General features: G+C 31.6%; 2 protein-coding genes across 2 annotated transcripts; one reads left to right on the top strand and one right to left on the bottom strand.

The window, feature by feature from the left end:
* The first annotated feature begins 481 nt into the window (after positions 1–481).
* On the top strand, positions 482–9,212 carry Polr3E (RNA polymerase III subunit E). The gene is made up of 6 exons (XM_023173514.2): positions 482–719; positions 786–1,140; positions 1,190–1,437; positions 2,720–2,924; positions 2,988–3,190; positions 8,690–9,212. Exons 1-6 carry the CDS (start codon positions 663–665, stop codon positions 9,092–9,094), a joined length of 1,473 nt encoding a protein of 490 aa, XP_023029282.1. The 5' UTR covers positions 482–662; the 3' UTR covers positions 9,095–9,212.
* A 6,238-nt stretch (positions 9,213–15,450) lies between these two features.
* Positions 15,451–15,947, bottom strand: RpL30 (Ribosomal protein L30). Its single transcript, XM_023173516.1, has one exon. The coding sequence runs from the start codon at positions 15,874–15,876 to the stop codon at positions 15,526–15,528; it is 351 nt and encodes a 116-aa protein (XP_023029284.1). The 5' UTR covers positions 15,877–15,947; the 3' UTR covers positions 15,451–15,525.
* Between the last annotated feature and the right edge of the window lie 558 nt (positions 15,948–16,505).

Below are 16,505 nucleotides of genomic sequence, written 5' to 3'. Positions count from 1 at the left end.
AGTCAGAATTTTTCAATTACGTTATAGACAGAAAGATTAATATTTTTCTCTATCTCAACTATGGGGATCAATTTCCAACTGTTCCATTCATTTTAAAATGAGGTTTCCAGAAAAAACTGTTAATTGCATCCAAAACCCTGTAACCGTCATATCCGCTCAATGGAGCTTCAACCCGAAAAGCAACTGTAGAAATAGAAGAATACCCAGAAACAAAACAAAAACTCAGAGAGTTTAGTCCTTGAGAGTAGAATCACAAAATAGAAAGGATGACAAGTGACCAATGAACAGGCATTTTTTTTATTAATTCTCTGATTTGTAGCAAATCTAGAGTTATATACACATGATCGTACGGAAGTGGCAAAGTGCTGTCAAAGGACGGGACATGTCGTTGGAACTGGGAAAATGACCTTAAATGTCGAACACATCTAAAAGAAGAACAAATTTTAAGATTTCGAACCGAGTATGCAAGTGCATGTCCATTCTTATTATTTACTTTTGTCTCCTGTCAGAGTTTCTGGTGTTGTGATTAGATTTTATAGCTATGGATCAGAGATCAGAGATAACATTATACAAACAGTTGGAATATGTATTTTAAATAGTTTGTAATTTATAGTGAAAAAGTAAATAGAAAATATAAATAAGATATACAATTGCACACAAGAATGTGTGATCGAATGGATGGAATGGAATCTGATGAAGATGATCCTGTTGTTAGAGAGGTATTTTTTCCAATTTTTTGAGGTTATCTTTGCTTGATTGAAAATTCTTTTTCTTTCGACTTGTAGATTCCGATAATTCATTCAACACGGCTAGAGGAAACTTTACATTTATTCCAATATCCACTGAAAAGTAGTTTTTGCATAAATCAACACAATATTAGGAAATGTTTCATTAAACCACAAAATCGAGAAGTTAAACTGGAATTAGGCATTGATATTGATTCCCCAAATTTCGATAGTGGTAAAGCTGAGTTCATAGCAGAGGAAGTTGATGGGAATACTAACAATCCAAATGAAAAATATTTTGAAAGTGGTCTTGTTGATAAAGTATTCTTACAATCTACTAGACCTATTGAAGACCCTAATAAATATGCAGCAGCTGTATACAATGGTAGAGAAATTCATCTTACAGCTCTCAAAGGTAATATTTTCTAAGATAACATAGTTTCGCAGTTCTCAATTGCTTCTAGATGCATTTCAGTTTCGACCAACTTTTCCCTATATGGAAAAGGGATTAAAAAGGAAAAAAACTATGGATACCAATGATTCTGATGAAGAGGCTGGACCAAGTACTGTAGAAAAAGTGACCGTAAAGTTCAAATCTAATGATGAAAGATGGAAAAAAAATGAGAACAGTTACAAAACACTGAAAGATAGGAGTGCTGAAGAACCTTGGATTGAATGTTCCTGGCATAATGAGAATAGTGTGCAAAGTAATGTATGTTATCATCAATCAGTATTATTAAGTTCTCTAGAGCCTGTAAAAAAAAATTGTATTAGCCCTATATATTTTTGTTCGTTGATCACGAATTTGAGGTCAAAAGTTGGTGCTTCGGTACACTTTTGGCGATACGAACTTCTGGTAATGAAAAATTGTTAAATGATTCCTTTTCACAATCGCAAGCTTCATAGCTTATTTGTTGGCAATATGATGAAAAGTTATAGTCATGAAATAAAAATTATGTTGTCAAATTTCATAAATATTGAGTTTTACTCTAGAAGAAGGTATGTGTTTGTTTATTACTACAAAAAATTACAATTTCTACAAAGGGAAACACTACACAAACTATAAAAGTAGATACAATTGTAGAAGGCATATTCTAAATTACAAAACAGAAGGTGGCGTTCCTTATTTTTTTTAATGGCCGTATAAATTCAATATCGCATTCACTTCTTGTTCAGTGTTGTACCTCTGCCAACAGAAATAATGCAAAAAGTCCTTTCAAAATTTGTCATTCAGTTTCATAAACGAGTATGTTGTGGTTGCCAGAAAAGATACAATTTTCAGGAAATTTAATGCTTTGTACGGAAAAACAATGAAAGGCGAGGCAAGTGAATTAGGATTCGCAGCATGCAATTCTGAAAAGATGTTATTTTATTAGTTATTACCCAGTGACATCCTGAAATAGTCAATTTTTCAACAGTTTCGATTCTCGAGAGGTCGTATTTTCTAAAGTACAGTAGAACACCAAGTTTTTATTTCATATTTGTGATCAGCGCACTAAAATAAGTAAGTCTAATAAAAATGTATACAGATGAAATTTTTCAAAGTGCTGGGGGTGTAGAATAGCATAGAGAGGTCTGCATCTTAGTATTGGTGAGGTTAGGGAACATTTCAGTTTGACCAGTCTGGAAGACTGCAGACGGTATTCTGAGAACTTTTTCTTTCATAAAGTGATAAATAACTAGTATATACCTCAGTGTTTACTGCTGATCTTCACTCTCTTTAACACTCTAAATGGTAATATCATACCACTGAATAGAAAAGTTACCCCTGCAACTAATTTTTCTAAGTTATGATATTTTACCATTCATTTAATGTCTTTAATAAGAATAGGTTCAGTTTGATTTCGTAGAGACATATTAATGTTTTTGTTGATCTGAATTTTATCTGAAAATTTACAAATGGTTTAACCTGTGAAAGATAACTAAGTAAATACTTATATCACCTACAAAATCATATATAGTAAAATTTCCAATTTGACAGCATTCTTTTTTAGGTGGAAAGGCTGAAATTAATATCGGATAACACAGAGGACACAGTTCAAGCAAATTACCTTACTGATTCTGAATATATAAAGCTTTTAATTCCAGAAAATAAAGAAAAGACACCTTTGGAACCTTCCTTACCATCCCACATGCTCTCTCTTCATGCCTTAAGGGAATTGCCTGTTTTAGAACAATGTAGATTACTGTTGAAGGATGGTATGTATTCCAATTCATTTGTTTTTATTTTATATCTTTTTTTTAAATTTTTTTTTCTTGTAGCTCAAATCATTCAATTTCAACAACTCCTGCTGCTGCTAACAGGAGGGCCTACCGCAGACGTCCTGTTGAAAACTCTCCCAAATGTAGCAAATCTGGTTAGAGGTAACTGGGTGGTGAAATCTGAAGTCCTATACCCCGCTAATACACTTTCTGCCACTTGTGGAGTTCCAGCAGAGTCTATGTGCAGAGCAAGGGACTATGTTGTAAGTATTGCAGAGTAAGCAGTGGAATTAAAAAACAGAAAAATCAAAGTAGCCGTGGATTTTTGGAATGCCTTCCCGACGTTTCGCTGGCATGAATGGCTAGCTTCTTCAGTGCTTTATACATCTTGAGTTAAAATCCCCAATGACTGGATATTACGGCTACGTAAAGCACACTTATGATGACTCCTCAGGTAGTTTGATGTGGTAATACCTGTACCTGGCTTAGGTAAATTTTGTAAAGCGTGTTTCGGTTGATTCAGGTAGTCTGGTATGATAACACCTGTATCTGGATTAGGTAAATTGTCAGTAACATCTGATGACCTTTTTCTACATGCCGTTAATATGTATAAACCTCTGAAGAAGCTAGCCACTCGCGCCAGCAAAACATCAGAAAGAGATTCCAAAAATCTGCGGCTTTCAAATCCGAAGAATATTCACTCTGAAAACTTCGGCCACGAAAGCCTCAACCATTTTGTCATTATTTTTATGTGATATGAACATTTTTTCGCACATGAAACAATGGTGAGCATAAAAAAGAAATTACGATTTAACAAAACCTAATAATTGTGTTATATTATTTTGATGATATTATCTGGTTTCTTATATCGACTTTACTTAAAATTTTCCAACTAATTATCACTTTCATCGTTGGAAAACAAATTCAATAGAGCAGTTCTTGAATATTCTAAAGTATTGTGTTTCATACCTTCCTTTTCCAAAGGATAAAAAAAATCTTATACAAGATCTGACTGTAATTTGCTCTAAAATTAGGTCTTTCTTTTAAAAATTAACATTTTTCTCGTGTCACCTAAACATTTTCTTCAATCATAAATTTATTTATTTTATTTATTTATTTATTATTTATTATTTGTTCAATTACAATAAAGTAAAATGCCCAGATGAGCGTAGAACATGTCAGTGTAATAAATATACAGTTAAAAACATTTAAAAAAATTGAAATCAATTAAATGTGAGACATTTTAGCAGGTAAAATCTGAAGGGATGGTATCTTTAAAATATTCATCAGTTGAGTAGTATGCTCTATTTAGAAGAAAGTTTTTAAGTTTATTTTTGAGTGTTGTTTTAGAGAGGCTTCTTAGTGCATTTGGAAGTTTGTTATAGATTTTTATTAGAGTATACGGTATATTTTTCTGAATATAAGTAAAATTAGGAATATTAGTAACCAAATCTGCTTTATTTCTTGTTGGGTAGATGTGTGCTTTACTTCAATAAGAGTGATAGTGTTAGATGAAGTGGTGAAAAAACTACTTTTTCATTTCATAAGATAGAACAAGTTATGCAAGCATATAACATTTCTTATAACAATCGGGGTTCTAATGTTCAAAAAAAAATCTGTTTTAAAATCTGTTTTTTCGTTAACCAGCTGTCGCACCCCTACGAACGACAACCCTCAAAAGTCAAAACTTGTGTGAGCTAAGGATTAACGAGGTCTTACCTTTTAACGTGTGGTTCCTAACACAAATCCATTAACTTGAAAAAATTAACACAAATCAAGCGTGACTTTTATAAAACCTGTTCCTAACTATCTTCATTGCCAACACATCACAATTTGAATAACTGTTCGTTAATTTGACATATGAGACGATTGAGCCTATTTTTCTGAAAAGTGAAACTAGAACCTCCGGCATAGAATGAATCTAAAACAAGCACTGTTCCCGAACACCAGAACTGCAATACTCTTCTCATTTCCTGGAGATGAAGTCTACTTCTGAAAACGCCAACTTGGTTGGGGAAACGCGCGTCGAGAAGAGTGTTGCAGTTTTGGTCTTTGGGAACAGGGCTTCTTTTGGGCTTATTTTTCGTATAAAATTGAAAACTGATGCAATACCATTCGTGATGGCAGGAATACTTTCTTTTTGCGACCATATTATTTCGAGATTCATATCAATAATGCCTTATATTCAAAAACTTATAATATGCAGTTGTCTCAAAAATTCCTATTTGTTCAATCTAAATCTTTTTCCATCTAATTTCATCTACCACTTGCCTTTCTCAATCGAGCAGGCATGAGGTTTCATTCTGTTCAATTAGGATAATTTTAAATAAAACAGATTCTAGAGTATTTTCATGTCACTAAATTCTTACACCTCTTGAAGTAGGTGTTTACATGACTTGATAAATCCGGTTTCATAATGCTAACCCGCTTTCCACAAGGTTTAGCATTATTGAACTGATTTGATTATCTTTTGACGAAATGAGAACACATGATGATGATAATCATCACTTTTTCCGAATCAAAAAATATCCTTTATTATTTTTTATATTATAACTTTAGATCAATAACTGAACTTCAAAAGACACTTCAATAATGTTTCTGCAAAGGGAAGCAAAATGTTAGGATTTATAATAAGAAATGGTAGAGAGTTCTCATGTAATGCCCTCAAAACTTTATATTGTTCTTCAGTTAGATCAGCACTGGAATATGCCTCAGTTGCATGGTTCCCATACTACAAATAAGTATAATGTGAATCCCCTTGTAAACTCATTGAGTGAATTGAAAAAATCTCTTAGTTTTTTTATTGATTCGGCTGTTACTTGATTAAGATCCATAGTATTTTCAAAAATTACAAATCGTGAGGTGTAGTTTTTGAAAAAATCTCATACTGACATTAGGTTAGACAGACTAATAGTATTGTTGTCTTATAATATGTAACTTCTTGGAATAGCAGTTCAAATAATACATTTGCAGAAAATAAATCATGGTTACAAAGTTTGAGTGGTACAGTAAAATATACAATGTCAGGTAAAAAACAGTGTGAACACAAATAATCATTAAAATAATTGTATAAAAGACCTAAATTGTATAAAAATCTTGATAACAAAATTAAAATATTGATAGAATGAGTATATCACAAGAAATCTCCAAATTATTCTCCAAGATTGTAATAGGTTTTCCCTAGCAAAAGCTTCTTCACTGCTTTTTCAAATTCAATATGGGATTCTATATTCTGTAAGCTTCTAATAGTGAATTTTTAACAAGCCGTGTACACTCGCATTAAAGATAATACTAACACTTTCAAAACACTGACATATACGAGTACATGAAAGACATCAGAAAAGATAAGTAGACTATTAACGAAACAGAACATCAACGTAGCATACAAGACTGATAAAATCTTAGGTAGACATACAGTGTCATCCCCAAAGTATGCACCATACGGGAAACTTATTTATTAAGGGTTTTTTGACAAAAAGTTATTCTTGATAAAAGTTTGTGCATTCCCTAAAACTGAATATGCACCAACAAAATACAGGACAACATACGTAATATACGAGGAGCCTTCAAATATTTGATTTTGTGACAAGAGGAAAGTACTCTTATTTTGAAAAATCTCGGGAAATGTTATTTATAAAAGTTGTTCAGCATTGAAAAATACATCTAGATTTGAAGTCATGGCCATCTAAGTGAAGTTTAATTTTTTTAGCCATTTTTTTTTCAAATTGGGACTACGAAAAAAATTTTTGCTAAAACGATAAATAGACAGCATCCTTATACGACGGTTCATTTTGAAAGCCTGTAATATTACAAATTACACAACTATGGTGTTAACCACGGTCAATTTTTTTGAAAAGTAAATTAATTTTCAAAGTTTTTGGGGCAAAGTTATTTTTATTTTTTGTTAACAGTATTGTAACAAGAACTTAATATTCAATAATATCAAATCACAAAATATCGGAACAAACTCATTGATTTTCTGGAGATTCAACTCAAAACACTTAATTTGGACAAAAAAATCTCCAGGAAATCAATGAGTTTGTTTCAAAATATCTATTTTATTTTGATGTTTTGTGATTTGATATTATTGAATATTAAGTTCTTGTTACAATAGTGTACAATTTTGAGTAATTTTTTTTCGTATTCCCCATTTAAAAAAATGGGAAAAAAAGTAAAACTCCACTTAGATGGCCATGACTTCAAATCTAAATGTATATTTCAATGCTGAACAACTTTTTTAAATAACATTTTCCGAGATTTTTCTAAATAAGAGTACTTTACTCTTGTCACGAAATCAAATATTTGAAGGCTCCTAGTATATTAAGTGTGTTGTCCTGTATTTTGTTGGTGCATGTTTAGTTCTAGGGGATGCACAAACTTTTATCAAGAATGACTTTTTGTCGAAAAACCCTTAATAAATAAGTTTCCCATATGGTGCATATTTTGGGGATGACACTGTATAAAAAAACAACAACAGGTGTCTAGAAGTTTATATTGGAAGAACATCTAGAAATTTCAAAACCAGAATTTCGGAGCACAAAAGAAATTTCGAATCAAAGAAAACCATTTCATGCATGCCATCTGATTGAAAATGATCACGACATCGACATAAACTATGATTTACGGAAAATAAATGAAAAAAATTAAACCTGCTGGAATTCTTGGAAATCATTTAGCGTAAACAATCAAATTTCCTATTGAACGGCCGACGAGAAGTTAATTTCTCGCCACTGTTGAATTTACTTTCAATAAAAATGTTCTACTGAATGTGTTACTACGTAGTGAAACGCATATCGGAAATTAAATCTGTATTGTAAAAATTTCTAATTATGAATATTTCATTTAATCGTATTAGGGTGTTTTGTCTATCGATTTTCTCATTATTGTCATTAATTTTTCATTGTAAATATTCTTTTGCAACAATTCTATACTCATTGCCTCTGTATTCTATTTTGTTTCTGTGTAGAGAGTTTATCAACAAGAATTGATTCTTGTGACTATAAAATATATTCTGATCCTGATTGAAAGTGTTGATTCCGGTCAAGCAATTGCAATCATTTTTATGATTATTTCTTGTTTGTTTATTCTTTTGTGCGTGAAATCCCAGTCATAAAACTGACCATAAAAATGTCTAAAATATTTGGTAAACTCCAATCTAGATCCAAAGAAAGGTGTACCCTGTATAATTCTCAAAATTTAAATTTTCATCATCTTCCAAACTCTTAAAGAATGTATCTTCTTTATTTTATTGTTTTAATTACTTTCATTGTTATTGTTTGCATATAATTGTCATTTCACTTATTGTGAAAGTAAAGTAGGAACCTCTGGAGTAAAATTAATCTAATGAGAAAATATTTCCTATACAAGAATAAAAATGTTGTCTTTTTTTTATGAACTCAATCGCCTTTAATATTGTGTATCAATTCTACTGCTTGTTAGTACCTAGTCTGCTGTATTTTTATGTAATTTAATGATGTGAGATTGTTTAGTCAATAAATTAGCTACGGTGTTTTCATACAGTATACCATCCAATGAATAAGTATTCATGCAAGGAGGAAGTTGAAGAAGATATATTTTTCAAAAGGATAATTGGATGAGAAATGAAAATCGATTTTTTTGAAGAAGAGGTGCTTCAAGACTGATTCAATTTTCACAATAAAGCTTGATTAGACTTTTACTATTATCATTTTGTAACATACTCATTTTTAATATTATTTTTTATAGGTTTTATAGGTTTCTCTAAAATATTTCTTTTGTTTCAGTTGTATTTATTTACAAAAAATCAATTCGTGGAACGAAAAAAGGTGTCTCCCTTGCTGAAAATCCCTTCTGAAGAAATTAAGCGAATATTTGAAGGGATTTCCCGTCTTCGGCTCGAAAACAAAAAATGGGAACTTCTTCTACCCAGTGATGTGGATTTTATCAATAAACACACTGATTTGGTGCAAAAACAAAACTTGTTGTGGGAACACCGGTTCCATCAACTGAGTGAATATTTGAAAGACAATAAAAGTCAACGTCGAAAAAGTCGGAGTGAAAGTAAAAGTATTAGTGAGGATGGGAAACCTAAAAATATTCCTAGTTCGGATGATGATTCGGGTACAGAAAAAAGTAAAACTACTGTGGGTGCTAAGAAAAAAAACCTGCCAAATTCAGCTGTCAAATAACAGGTGTTAATTTATTTGTTAGAATTTGATTTTTTCAAATTGCCTATATTGTGAGATTTTTTCTAATATATTTTTTCGTTGTACGTAAATAATATACCTTATAGAAAAATTTGAAAAAGATTCATTTTTACTATATCTGTAACAGTTGACGCCCCTTGACGAACGACAACCCTCATAAGCTGAGGATACACGAGGTCTTCCTAGAACAGGTCAGATAGTAAGCAATGACATTTCAGAATCCTTTAGTTGGATTCAAAACAGCCTTCACATAGCAGTTGATTGAGATGAGCAGAACGAACCACTCACGCTAACTACCCAGCTACCATCTGAATTATATAATTGACTGAATAGTTCAAGTACATGATGATAATGATATCAAATCAAATCAAAATCAAATCATACTTTGTATCCTGATGAACAAGACACTTATTTGTGTAACATAAAATAACACACTTCACAACCCATTTTTCCAATAAAACGAATCTCTCCTAAAACTATTCCCTTTTAAATTTATGTAATACACTTCTGTTCGCGATAGAATGTTACCGTAATAATTTTTTTAATTGAAGATTATTATGTGATTTTCATGGAACAGTTTAAAAATTTTCACTGTATGGGATGAGTGTTCAAACCATAAAATTCTACCTAGGTAATGGTTCCTCATTATTGTGGGACTTTCATTAAATAGTTTACAAAACTGTAGTGGTTAGGAGTAGTGTTCAATACAAACTAAATTATACCTACCCAATTCTTCTTTATATACAGGGTGACCGAAACAGAGATTTCCAAACATTTCTTTTTAGTTAGGAGACCCCAAGACCTATCGGAATCACGATTTCTTGTAATTTTTCGAGTTATGAATTTTTAAGTGATTCAATGGTAACTTTCGGCCAGACTAGTTTGAGTACTTTACAATTTTTTTTGAGATTTTTCTTCGTTTTTATTTTATATGATGCTTATGAATGGATTTTTCATGCATAACAGTAAGGAAAGACATATTTATCAATACTGGAAAATTCTAAATTTCACTAGTTCGGACTTCCATTGTCTACTATATAAAATGATTTGAAATCCCTGAAACAAGTAAAAAAGAATAATTAAAAAAGAATAGCTGAAGATAACAATTATATTAAGCAACAATAAACCTGAAATGAAATGATAGTGAAATAACCTACAAGTAAAAATATAATAATTGAATAAATAAAAATTAAAGGAATGAAAAAAGAAAATAATAAAAAGTGTAGAGATTCCAAGTCACGTTAGTTCACGACGTTTCGATTGTTGGTATCTACAATCGTCTTCGGGTGATGACTGGACTGATTCCTCCGAGAGATGACTATTTATAGGTCGTTGAAATACTTTCACCTTCTCTGCTTTCCATTTTCCGCTTCACTGATTCCGTGAGAGATGACCGTTTTGGCGGGAGTTGGCCATTTTTCGTTTGATGATGGGTTTCCATATGTTTCGTATTTCTACGCTGGCCTGGCTGAATACTTACTTACTGAATATTTACTTGTAGGTTATTTCACTATCATTTCATTTCAGGTTTATTGTTGCTTAATATAATTGTTATCTTCAGCTATTCTTTTTTAATTATTCTTTTTTACTTGTTTCAGGGATTTCAAATCATTTTATATAGTAGACAATGGAAGTCCGATGGATGGTCATAGATAGATAGATATAATATCTTTATTTACTTTACAGAGTATTTGTAGTCCTACATGAACACAGTGGCAGAATACGTTGTCTGTAAAAGTACGTCAACAAAATACAAAATCTTAAATCTACATACACTTCAGGAAATATGGACTGTCAAAAATCACACAAGGAGCTTAAAAATAAATATATAGTGTTAAATGCTAAAAAAACTAAAATAAATCACACTTTTTTAGATATATCATACACGGACTAAAATTTTTTGACAAAAGAAATTTGATTCAAATGGAACTTTTGCATTGTTACACATTTTGAAAAAAAATCCTGAATACTGTAGGGCTCCTGATCGAGAAGGAATTCTTTCAATGACCTCAGAAACCTGACTACAACCTCAATGTTGCGTATATTTTGGGGGATTCTGTTATAGAATTTCATCGCTTGATAGATGGTGCTACGCTCATACAATGCCTTAGTGTGAATGGGATACGCAAAATCATTTTTATGTCTTGTTTCATGAAAGTGGGTTTCTCGAAAAGATTTGGGTGAGCAGTTAGAAATTTCATTGTTTCAAAGATATATACTGCTGGTGCAGTGAACAACGTATTTGACGTAAAAAGTCCCCTACAGGAATCTCTAGAATTTTGATTGAAAAGTACTCGTACCACTCTTTTTGACACAGAAAAACTCTACATAAATCATTACTTGAACCCCAAACTGTTATTCTTAGCCTCATGGTTGAGTAGAAATTTGGATAATATACAGTTAATAATACTTCGAGATCAACATATTTTTTAAGTACTCTTATCCCATATATTACTGAAGACAATCTACTGCATATATTGTCTATGTGAATTGTCCAACTCAAAGTATCATCAATGCTGATTCCCAAAAACTTTACTGAAGTATTGCAAATAAGTTTTTCACTATTAAGTATTACGTGATGTGGCGTTTCTAAACTGTTGTTGGTTTTAAATATGAGGCAGTCAGTTTTTCCTTCATTTAGAATTAACTTGTTCTCAAGAAAATATTCTTTGCATTGTTTGACTACGTCACATCCATTCTTGATTATATCTGGTAAAGTGGCACCAGTTAGCAGGAGATTGGTGTCATCAGCATAGTTGATAAGGAGAGCAGACTTTACATTTTTTGTAGCCTCGCTGATGTCATTGATAAAAATAATGAATAGTATTGGGCCCAGAATACTATCCTGCGGGACTCTGTCACATGTTATGTTTATATCACTGGAGATTTATTAAGTAATTTAATAACTAATCATGTAGTTTCTGAGGAGAAAGTTTGAATTGAATTTGTGGAATATGAATAGGTCAATTATTCTTTAAATTTTGTCTTTCAAATAAATTTTGTTTCAATTGAGTTTCTTAAATTGATGTCCAACTTGAGTGGCCTTGATTTCTAGTCTGTTTTTTTCAAGAAGTTCTTTTTTCATTTGCTCAGTCAATACAAGACAATATTTTCTAGAATCAAGCCATATGAAAAATATGGCTTGATTCTAGTCACACCTGTGTAGATTAATAAAATTTTGTTAGGGAGTTAGTGAAATATGTAATTTTATTGTTTTCTTTTGTTTCAAATGGGATTTGAATTAGAATTTATTCAGTTGACCTTCAAATAACATTTGAAATAATGGAAAAAAGCGTTGGGAAAATATGTTAATGACTTTTATCCTTTTTATTTCTCATTTTTCACGATGGTCTTCCACGTAGTAACGGCTAAATCAATCATGTTATGTTAATAATAGATACCATTTACTGCAAAATTTTCACTACACGCGGTTGTACAAAAACCGCCACACGTTTTACTAGTCAATAGTTTCCTCAAGCAAAAATGTTAAATACCTCATTACTTCAACTACCTGAAAGACCAAATATAATCGATAATTTACTGAGTTCTAGTGAAACCAAGTAAATAAAATGAATGATATTACAGTCACTTATTGTGGGTATGATTTCCTTGTGAGAAAATATTAAGCATAGATGAATTATTCAAATCAATTTGAACGTTCCTAAGATATTGTGAATTTTCCAGGAGGTTGAGTTTCAAATCTATCTTCTGGAAAGGAGAGTAGCATATGTTGAATTCAATTTTCCATTGTGGAAACCGTTTCTATTTTCTTTTATACATGCTTTAAATGGTTTTTCAGTTTGACCTATGTAAAACATTGGACATGATCCACATGACAATTTATATACTCCTGATATATCTGACTCCAAACTCTCGTCTTTGCTATCTTCAATAAGCATGTTCAAGTTATTATCGGTTTTATAAGCTGTGTTTGCACTTTTATTTTTTGAAAACTTCTCGTCCCTTAGAATCGGGTAAATTTCCTTTATGGTTTGACTGTATAGTTTTTTGAACAATAAAAAATCTCAAAATATTTATAACTTCTCTGATTTCATTTTGAATTATTTCAGTTATGATCAAATTAGTGACATTATCAGTAATTTCATTTATATATACGTATGTGAATACATATTTGTGACTTTGAAATGTGTTTGATATGATATATTTGCCTACATCTATAAAATAATCATGGAAGGAAGTTGCTGTTATTAATTTGCTTGTCAATAATGCATATAATTGTGGTAAAATAAAAGGAAGAGTTACTAAACTTGTGTGTAACTCAAGAGATAATACATTATTAGTTTACATGGGAATTGACATTATAATAATAAGAGTTTTTATTGGCCATTAAAAAGTAATATAATCTCGAGAGGTAGGGTTCATAAAAAAGACAGCGATTTATTTCAAAATAAACTCTTCACAAAGATGTATAGATCATGCAAAGAAGTAACATTCAGACACAAACTGGAAGAAAAAGCCCCCTCGAAATAACTACTTTCATATAAATATTCACGAAAGAAAAAATGCTTTTGAAATAACTACTTTCATATATAAACATTTAATTATTTTTTTTTTGGATGGATAAGTAGAAAGTCAAAACCTTTCAACGACATTTTTTTGTGAAAAATAAACGAAGCTTAATCAGTAGAGAATCTGCTAAAGTGTAATAAAAGGCAAACTGAAAAATTCACTCCTTTTCTTGGCGTTATGATCAAGAAACCGAAAAATACTCTTGATACAGGTGTTTATCGAAAGAAAACTCATACTAAAAGATATCTCCACTCTAAATCTAATCATCACACTAGCATCAAAAAAGGTATAGTTAGATTTTAAACAGATTTTTGACAGGGCAAAGAAAGTTTGCAATTCAGTTCATAGTCTGAAAGAGGAAATAACTATCATTAAAACGTTTTGGAGCAAAACGCATATCCAGAGAAGTTTGTGAGAAGAGCTCCTAATGAAGTTGGTAAAAGCAATACGCAATAAAATATACAGAAACCACAATCCCAACAACAATACACATACCTCACAACTAATGTCATACTTCATGTTCCCGGTTTGTCCAAAAAATTGAGACGCATTGGTTATAGATACAATGTAAGAACAACTTTTAGAACTACCAACACATTGACATCTCTTTTAACACAACCTAATCCCGAAAATATGGATTATAAACAAAAGATTGTTTTTACAATATACCTTGTTCTGTGAAAAAAGCCCTAGATGTGAGAAAAAATGAACATTGTGAATATATAAGGAGAAGACAGATGGAAGGAATCGGGGATAGCAAAGCATATTCTGAAATCATCTGATCATGCTATAAAATGGAGGGAATCAAAAATTATCATCAAAGAAACTCGTGAAAAAATTAGAAAACTCAAATAATTCGCATATTTCTTATAGGAGGTAACAAGTGCATTTCAAATAGCTCTGTGGAAATGGATCGTACCTGGTTGCCATTATTAAGACGAGAGGTTGAAAACAGAAATATGAACCTTAACTGAATTCTCAAAGAAAAAGCCAGTATATGTATTCATGTAGCCTATCACATATGACATCTGGACATTTCATTCTTTTGACGAAAGAATCAAAGCTATTTATAATTTAAGGCCAAAGGCCAACGGAAGAAGATTGTTTTCCGAAACCTCGACCACTAAACAAAGCTAAGTATAAAAATTTATATTTTTTCAATTTGTTTGCAAAATTTATGAATACAAGTTACTGAATAATTGGACATTTCAGTGGTTTATATTACGCGGTAACTTTTCAGTTTGCCCTTTATTACCTTTAAGCAAATTCCTTATTGATTTATCTTTGTTCACTTTTCAGATTGTAGAAGGTTATACACCCAAAACCGCGATAGGTGTTTCACTATATGAAGATGCTTTCATGTAGCAAAACATATATCGGTTTTGTAAACTTTCAAGTGAAAATATCACATTGAAGTGTGCTTTTTGAATACGTTCAATCTCAATAACAAAACGAAAATATAAAACGATTTTCATTTTTAGACTTCCTTTTTTGTCAAAAATTGTTTGAAACTGGGTCTTGAGTTATATCTTTTGGCTAAGGAATATAAAATATGTAGCAGGTATATGAAAGATATTTGTACTCATTAATGAATTTTGCCCCTAAAAATTGATTCAATGGATTACAATTACTTGACTGGATGCATGAATTCACCCTTAATACTTCATTTGATGTAATGCCATCTTAGCTTGTCCTAAAGCTTGTAGAGTTCTCAGAAGGGATCAATCAACTTCTCTATCTATGCAACAAATTTTAAATTTATTATGAGAAAGATATTGAATATTTCAAAAGAAAATACACAACACACGTACATTCTTATAGGTTTATTCAAATTGTACATAATACAAAACAAAAAAAATCACCTTACATAAAACAATTTTGCGTTACTGTGGGGCACCATCTCCGGCAGGCATGGACTTGATGATATCACTGTCTCCCGGGTCAGTAATAGACATAGAGCAAACCCTGAAGTATTTACCGCATGCTGTTCCCAACTCTACATTGTTTCCACTGTAATGATGTACTCCAGTCTTGGCTAACATAGCATAATATTCAATTTCTGACTTCCTTAGTGGAGGTGTGTTGCTGGATATGATGATGAGTTTGGCCTTTCCTTGGCGGAGTGTCTTCAACGTCTGTTTATATCCTAAACAGTACTTTCCAGATTTCATTACCAACGCCAAACGACTGTTGATACTTTCAATGGCCTTTTTCGTCTTTTTTTGGGCTACCATTTTGCCGAATTGTTTTATCCACGTGCGATACGACGGGAAGTTCTAAACAGAAAGGAAATGATACTAAAATGACGAAGACGGATGACAAGTGACACTAACGGAATTAGCGCTGTTGTCAGATTCTGAAATTGAAACAACGTTGAGGTCGAAAATAACCGACTATATGACGAACAGCCAACTTCAACATTCTTGCCTTCACGCATGCCCTCGATCGAAAAGGTACACATAATCAAATATAATAATACACGCTCTCAAAATAAAATGGAGTTATATTTCAACAATAAGCTAATAAAAACAATACACAAAGAGCAAGGGGCGAACATCTATTATTTTTGAAGATAAAATTAGCTAGTGTTGCGACACTATCGGCGTGAAATGATGTGTTTTATGTCTGACTCTTTCAGAAATTACAATTTTCTGTCGAATAGTACTTTTTAGGATTTATCTTAACAGTATTAACATATTCCAAATATTGACATCTACTACAAGAAATAATATAATAATAATTCTTCTGGAAGACAAGTGCGTTCCGAGAGTTGGTCAGAGGGGTTATTACCACCCAAAGTTATATACGTCATTCAAATTGACACAACTTCTAAAAATTGACAATTAACCGATATTCATTGAAT

This window comes from Leptinotarsa decemlineata, unplaced genomic scaffold (assembly GCF_025532065.1).
Source record: "Leptinotarsa decemlineata unplaced genomic scaffold, Ldec_3_MD MMD2_tig00026282_RagTag_RagTag, whole genome shotgun sequence".
Taxonomy (NCBI): Eukaryota; Metazoa; Arthropoda; class Insecta; order Coleoptera; family Chrysomelidae; genus Leptinotarsa; species Leptinotarsa decemlineata.
Note: the sequence above shows the minus strand (reverse complement) of the source record. Positions and strands in the feature narration are given on the sequence as shown.

Bases quoted from the DNA above. Each gene is read 5' to 3' on its own strand.
- Polr3E (XM_023173514.2), top strand. From the start codon at position 663: ATGTGTGATCGAATGGATGGAATGGAATCTGATGAAGATGATCCTGTT. The intron at 1,438-2,719 runs GTATGTTATCAT...ATTCTTTTTTAG, and splicing joins AGAATAGTGTGCAAAGTAAT to GTGGAAAGGCTGAAATTAAT. The intron at 3,191-8,689 runs GTAAGTATTGCA...CTTTTGTTTCAG, and splicing joins GCAGAGCAAGGGACTATGTT to TTGTATTTATTTACAAAAAA.
- RpL30 (XM_023173516.1), bottom strand. From the start codon at position 15,876: ATGGTAGCCCAAAAAAAGACGAAAAAGGCCATTGAAAGTATCAACAGT.